Here is a 7,792-nt window from a genome sequence, read left to right as displayed (position 1 = left end):
CACTTATATAACCGCCATGTGAGACTTTCCATAGACATATTTGATCTCTCCACATGAAATTCTCATGCGGGTCAGTTCAATGTACATGTCATCTGACAAGCACCTACATATTAGTTTTAGGTATCTCTCATATCTCAATTTATGAGAACAACCGCTTCTTTTTATAAAATAAAAAACATAATATATATCAATCTCAACACCTCTAATTAATATTCAGTCTTAATAGAGTATTGACCATGAACATTTAGAAACAATGCGTTGATACAATAAGAATCCTATAGTTATAATAACTTTATAATTTTATTTGCAAATCATTTTTGTCTTAAGAACTTTATCTTTATTCTAAACTCATTAATCAAATATTAGATTCATTAATAAAATATTTGATGAATATTAAAGATAAATAAGCCTTATTAATAAATTAAATATATATACATGAACAAAGTCAATGCCATGTGTAATCAATCGATTTTCTATAGGGCATATATACTACAATCTCCCTTTTGCATTAAAGTCAATCACTCACGTATTAAATACTTTTAATAGAAGATCACCTATATGAGTAAGAAATGTGATCATTTCTTTGAGAATTTACAAAAAAAACTGAATTTTCTAAAACACTCATGAAACTTCGAGTTGTTCAAGATTAAAATAAACACAACCGTGAGAATCAGAGAAAATATTTAGGTAGATAACTATGTGAGTACTGTTGTTTTGATTTACATAAAAGGTTGAATAGTTCAAGACAAAATGTTCTTCAAGACATAATGTTCACTATTTAGGCATTAAATATAATACAATGACAAACTTGTAAATAATATATTTTTTGTTGATTTTTTTTTCACCAAAGCTTGAGAATGTAAAGTATTATAAAGTTATTAAGTTAATAATATAAAGTGTAATTTATGAAACAAGGGAGATAAAGGGGAAAAACGATTAAACTATAGGAGGCACAATGTAGTTTTTTTGCATTTGAGTTGGGCAAACTCGAGCCACCTCGCTTAAATAAAATCTATTTCATATATAGCCTATAGTTGCACCACTCAAACTAAATTCCCTTATATATACAAAACCAAAAGAAACAAGACTATTTTTTCTTATTAGCATAATGTTTTTTTTTTAAAAATTGTTAAAATGATACAATATGAGATATAATTGGCAAAATAACATAATTTATACATGTCGCGATTGAAAAATGCAACATTCAATGCGACAATTAAAAAAATATATGAAATGAGCTGTATAAATTACAATTAGAAGATAAGAGAGAGGATAGAGAAAAAAATAAAAAAAAGTGAGACTACAAAGGTGTGTCAAAGCTTCAATTATGACACAACTAGTACCATTAGAACAATCTTGACGAGATGAATCCAACAATATAAAAGAAGGTCACTAATGGTCACAAGACCACACTAGCTTTTCGAAGATGGAGGTTGACTCACTTTCCTTTAGCGGCAACTGTGGCTTACTCCGGTCACCATTTACGATCTTCATTTGTGTTATTAGATTCGTCTCGTCGATATATTTTAGATGCTACTGGTGATGTCATAATAAAATATTCGGTGTGCCTTCAAGTTCTCTTTATTTATTTATTTCTTCTCTCTTCTCTCTCCTCATAAATTACAATAAGAAGAGATGAGAGAGAGAAAAAGAAAGAAAAATCTTGACGAGATAAATTTAATTATATCAAGAAGGTCACTCATAAAGACCAAATGAGCTATAATTGCTATTAAATTAAAGGGAGTCATCCACTATTTTTAAACAATAAATTAATTCATTTCTCACTGTTAATGATATTGTTTTTATATTATAAGATTTTTTTTATTGTTACTAATGATGTGAGAAAAGCCTATTTTGGTCGCCAACGAGAAAGTGCTTTTTTAGATAGAGAAAGAAAGAGAATATGTTTTTTAGAGAGAGGGAAGGAAAGCCATGCACAGGCTGAGTGTCTTCTGAGACCCGCATCACATACAATCATCAAAAGCATGAGATAGACACAAAGCTATGAGCCCATAACTACTTTGTTTTGCTTTTTATTAGACTGGGAGTGGGGGTGTGTTTTGTGGGGTTTTTTTCGTTTCTGTTTTTAAGACAGTTAAAAGAGACATAACACTCATTATTCCACCCTGCAACTCTCTGTTCATGGTTCCCTTGATGCTTGACACCAGAGCTATCTTTCAACCATTTTAAGCACTTGCGGCCTTAAAAAATAAGAGATAAGAGATGGGTTTTCAAGTAACTCTTTAAATTTTTAAATTTTGGCAAGTTTCTATTGTTTTGGGCTTCCAGAGTTACTAAATTTCATGCTTGTTTATGGTTCTTTTATGAGCGTTTCTTATGAATTTCTGTCTAGAATCTGTTCTAGTTTAGAGTTTGAGTAGAAAGGAGAACCTGTATATATTTTTTTTCTTTTGCTTTTTTGGCAGTGCAGATTTCTGCATGCATAAGTTTTTTTGCAAGTATAGTCCTCTCCGGAACTGTTTTCTTATCTTTTTACTAACTTTAAACTATAATTCTTGTGTTTAGTTTTCTTGAAGTTGTAATTTGGGGTATATTGAATTTTAGGTGATTCATTTTCCTTGAAAATCTTATCAATTGCTTCTAGCATTTTTGTAGTGCTGTTTTGCTCTAGAGAAATTTCTTTTTTTGACTTTCGGATTCCCAGGATTGACTTGAATTACAGCGTTTCAGTTTCAATATGTATATATATTTATATTTTCTCTCGAGTCTTTTTGAAGGAAAACCAGCTTGTTGTTGTCATCTTGTTATCATTGAAAATTTAATCCTATTTTGATTTGAATAAAAGCTGTAAGTTGTTCTTAAACATGGCTGAAATTAGACTTACAAGTGTAGGACAAGGTCAAACCAAGATTAGAAATGTTCCAACTGCTTTAACTCAAGAGGGTTTTTGGTGTTGTCCCTCTCCTGTTGTCTTTCAAAACACCATTAAAGCTCAAAATCCTTTAAACAAAACCAAACCCTCTTCACCAACACCTAAGACTACTGTCCAAAAGAAACAGACCCCTTTTAATGAGAGAAAGCCACCACCAACTCCATTAAGATCAGCAGTTGTTTCCGATGATCAACGAAATCGTTGCTCAGATACACCTGGTGTTAGTGTTTCTATTGTTAACGAGAGAACTCCAAGGCTTAAGATAGAAAGTTTGCCAAGGAAGGTGGCGATTGAATTTGGGGAACCTGGAACCAGTGATATGAAGGTAGTCTTACTTGGAAAGCAAGGTTTTTGTGTGAAGTTGAGTGTCCACAAAAAAGTTCTAGAGGAGAATAGCAGATTTTTTGCCAACAAGCTTTCTGAAGAGGAGTCCAATCTGTCCTGTCTAGAGATTGATGATTGTGAGGATATAGAGATATATGTTGAAACTATGGGACTGATGTATTGCAAGGAGATGAAGCAGAGGTTGATCAAGCAAAGTGTCTCACGCGTGCTTCGAATCCTCAAGGTATTTAACTGGCAACAAATTCCTTCTTTTCACTACGTTTTATTGCAATTTTTCGGTTTACATCTCGTTTTCTTTTATGTAGCTTATGTCCAACCTGTAATGATGTTTGATTGTGAAGTTGCTCTGGAAAAATCCTATTCTAGATAAAGGTAGGTCAGGAGAAAGCTTTTTTGTGGGATTATAGTGTAGCATGTAATAAAAAACATACCTGTCTCCATTGGAAGATCTGGCTAGACCACCCCGCCCCCTTCCTCTGACAGATCTAGCAGCATCCATTATCTAGGTCCTTTCACTGAAGCTGTTGAAAGATGGGGTCAGTGAGGAAGGGTTTGGGATAAGCCTAGGATTCAACTTGTTCTGGTTTTACTCATTGAAGAAACAACTTTTACTGTTTATTTATTAGTTGAAAAGGTTATACAAAGTGTCTCATTGCTCTTGCCTATGTTTTACTTCTCTAGAGATAGTGTATCTTATTGTTTAGCTGCTAGGGGGTTTTCTGACAAAAAGCGATTAGAATGGTCAAGATGGTTAATTGAATGGCTATGCATGTATCTTATCTAATTAACTCAAGGTTTACTTGGAGTATCTACAGAGAAATAAGGCGTATTAAAGATGCAATGCTCTTCCTGGATTTGTCTAGAAAGAGACAGTGGTTATGGATGTTACCATGAAGAAGCAAGATTGCTAAATATTAGGAAATCTAGATACCTAGAGATGTGATGGAATTCTGAAGCAGTCTGGCTACCAAATTGTTAACGTTGTGCTGGATAAACATGGACGAAATTATTTAGATTATTAATCGTAAGTGTGAATTAGAAAAATGCCAGAATGTCCATGTCAGTTAGAAATTAGAACGGTCTAAAGATAGGCAAGGGTGGTTTAGCCAGAACGAAACTAGGAGCAATATTCTGGATACTTTGCACAAGCAATCAATATTTTCCCTTCATTTCCCATGTCTAATATTTTTTTTCTGTGCCTTCATGCATGGTCACCTATGCAGCACCAAGTGTAAGGCCACAACTCTTTTCAGCTCTATAAGCTTCCAACCTACTAGTTTATCTTAAGCACCATGATACCACTGTTAGTTCTCAGTTAAAGGATGCCTTAGGGATATATATTTATCGTAATTGTTGATTAGTGCATATGATTAAAAATTGTAAGACAAGAAATCACATAGAATATACATGGTGATTAAAAATGTTTTGGATATGCCATGAAGCGCGGTTTGTAAGGAGCTTGCCTACAACTACTCACCAATAGCCTTTTCTCATGTTTCACTGCAAATACGAAGTTTTCTTCTTTCTCCCGCATTGCAGCTTTGCTCCGACAAGAAACTATTTTCTTCTACTAGACTGTTCACTATTTTCAACTACTACCGTTATCTATTCTTCACATTGAACATAAGTCCTGCATTCCTCGAATCAGTGGCATTATTTTCTGCAGGACACTGTGCCGCACTCACTATGCAGGGAATAGTGGCAGTAACATCTAGCTTGTGTTTTATATATTTATTTCTTAACTATGTTCTTATATTAGATATAAAAGGCTAAGTTAATTAATTTGGTATCGAAAATCTATGCTGCTCTGAGCTAGCTGCAATCTATATGTTCTTCTTTGTCGTTGTTTCAGTTTGACTGGAACATTATTGTTATTAGGACTGTATATCTGTATCTTGCTAGCTAACTCCCTCCTTTTTGGAGTTAAAGCTTCATGTCCTATGTTGAACATAAGCATTTACCATACCAGGCTTTGATTTCTTGATGTGTATAGCTAAACGTTGTGGTTTGACTATTCTCTCATCTTTTCAATTCTTCTGCTCTCTTGTAATTGCTTTCATTTCTTAAGCTATGCTGTAACAAAACGCTTCCAGCAGCACTCTCATTATATCATGTTTCTTATAATTTGGCATGTGTCGAAGAAACCAAAATTTTTTGGGGCAACTTTTAAATTGAGAAGTCATTACATGTCTCCATTATGCAACTAAACAGAATTTTGGCTGATAATTTGTAAAATTTATGAATGATTCTCAAATGCTAAAGATGGAAAACTTGAGTTTTCAAATTGATTTTAGTTTGGGATTGAGAAAGATGAAAGGTGAAGGGATTTTATAAAGAAAAGAGGTAGATATGTTGTCAACATTAACAAATATACTATGCATTAGGCTGCCCTTTTCTTCTCTTTACAAATTCAAGTTGAATAATACCATTTCATGCCATGGCCACTGTGTTCAAGATCATATCTATGGCTAGAACCAAGCCTTGAAGGCACAAAGTTGTGATTTGGTAGTGGTTATGTGATATTCTCTTGCCTTTTCACTACGGACCACTTTAGCTCATTCACATGTATATTTTCTCTCCTCTCTCTGCTTTTGTATTCATTCTCACCGTGCATTTGTCGCTAGATCCAGGAACAACATATTGATTAGACTCTGATTTGATATCCATGTGTTAGTTCCTTTCTTTTCTAATATAGGGCTTATACTGGATAGTATGGCCTTATTTTCACGTATTGAATCAGCCTTTGTCAATGCTCGCCCTTGCTGCCTTTAGAAATTAATATGTCTGGAATTTTGTGATACTGTTTTACATCCATTAACGCCCATCATCAAACGAAACTTTTTTGCAGTTTGCTGAACTTCTTAGGTTCAACACATGCATCCAGTCATGCTTGGAATATTTGGAAGCAGTTCCATGGGTTGGGGAAGAAGAAGAAGAGAAAGTGATCTCCTTGGTTACACGGCTCCAGAATGAAGGTATCGGGGTCACACCAGTTTTGAAACGAGTCTTTTCTACTGTTGCTAATCCATCTAAAGATACAATTTCCCACATAATGGAACTTGTTCTCAAAAGCAACGAGGAAAAAGGCCGGCGTGAAATGAAATCCATAGTACAGAAACTCCTTCGTGAAAATAGCAGCCTTCCAAGTTATGCAGGTTCATCTGATATCTGCAACGAAACTATTTATAGCTCCTGCAGAATTTGCTTGAATTCACTACTATCTCTGTTTAAGAAAGCAGCTGAACCCGAGTTTACTGACACGCCTGTAAACAGTAAGCAAACTGTAGTAAAGCAAATAGCTCTTGAGGCTGATAATCTCTCATGGTTGCTTGAGATTTTAGCTGACAGACAAGCAGCGGATGAATTTGCTCTAATGTGGTCTAGCCAACAAGAGTTGACAGCCCTGCATTCAAAGCTACCAATAGTGTCTCGTTACCATGTTAGCTGCATTACATCAAGGCTATTTGTTGGAATTGGAAGAGGGGAGCTGCTACCTTCAAAAGACACTCGTCACTTGTTGTTACAAACCTGGTTGCAGCCATTGATCAGTGACTACAGTTGGTTGCAACATGGATGCAGGTCATTTGATAGGAAGGTAGTGGAGGAAGGGATTGGGAGGACGATTCTCACATTACCCCTGGAGAACCAACAGACCATTTTGCTTTCTTGGTTGGGAACTTTTTTGAAGTCCGGTGATAATTGTCCTAATCTTCAGAGAGCCTTTGAGGTCTGGTGGCGAAGGACTTTCATTAGACCTTACATGGAATGATGGAAAGACAAAGTAATCGACAAGAGTCTGATAGCTCAATGACATCAAAACAGGAGACTCAAAAGAATGCCCACATGATCAGTGAGAGCAACTTTTAAATGATATGCTATTATGCAGAGTACTTGCATCAAATCAAAATATAAAAGAAAAGCTCACACAGCAAATCCTTCTGCGAAGGAAAACATTTTACTGAAACTTAATGGAATGCCATTCAATCGAATTGAATCTTGTTCAAACTACATGCACTGATGAGTTCTTTATGCTTGAAGACATTTTACTGAAACTAGTGTTTGCTCATTTTAATGCCACGGTGGTCACCCTTGAGCTTGTTTTTCTTCTGTCTTAGTATCAGGTTGTGGTACACAGTCAAGTAGAATCTTTCTTTTATGGCCATCCCATGTTGCATGCGTTGTTATTTCCTTCCGTGTCAGTATGCATCTTTTACTCGATTCTTTGCTTTTGTTTTGCTTGAGTGCTTCGCTTATGGCGTGGGAGCACTCACGAGTAGATTCCCTTGGTATTATGAAGGCAAGATATTGTTTAAACCAAATTTATTATTTCTTTTATTATTGTAGTTTTAGCTTAATTTCAGATTAATTTTATATTTGTTTTTTTTCATTTTGACTTAGAATTATGATTTTTCTACCTTGTAAAGTTAATTTGGTTCATAGCCTATTTAATTAAAGAGTTATATACATCTTAAAAAGATAAACCAAAATAGGGAAAAAAATTAGTAATAAAACATCTAATATAAATTTTATATTTGATACTTTATTTCAACAGAT

The 7,792-nt window shown here is 34.6% G+C and overlaps 1 protein-coding gene across 1 annotated transcript; it reads left to right on the top strand.

Moving 5' to 3' along the window:
- Positions 1-1,857: 1,857 nt before the first annotated feature.
- LOC7492141 (BTB/POZ domain-containing protein At3g50780) lies at positions 1,858-7,581 on the top strand. The gene is made up of 2 exons (XM_002307190.4): positions 1,858-3,461; positions 6,087-7,581. Exons 1-2 carry the CDS (start codon positions 2,826-2,828, stop codon positions 7,005-7,007), a joined length of 1,557 nt encoding a protein of 518 aa, XP_002307226.2. The 5' UTR covers positions 1,858-2,825; the 3' UTR covers positions 7,008-7,581.
- The last annotated feature ends 211 nt before the right edge of the window (positions 7,582-7,792 follow it).

This window comes from Populus trichocarpa, chromosome 5 (assembly GCF_000002775.5).
Source record: "Populus trichocarpa isolate Nisqually-1 chromosome 5, P.trichocarpa_v4.1, whole genome shotgun sequence".
Lineage (NCBI taxonomy): Eukaryota > Viridiplantae > Streptophyta > Magnoliopsida > Malpighiales > Salicaceae > Populus > Populus trichocarpa.
This window is presented reverse-complemented; position numbering and strand designations above follow the sequence as displayed.

Coding starts and splice junctions, on each gene's coding strand:
- LOC7492141 (XM_002307190.4), top strand. CDS start 2,826: ATGGCTGAAATTAGACTTACAAGTGTAGGACAAGGTCAAACCAAGATT. Junction 3,462..6,086: donor GCGTGCTTCGAATCCTCAAG/GTATTTAACTGG, acceptor ACTTTTTTGCAG/TTTGCTGAACTTCTTAGGTT.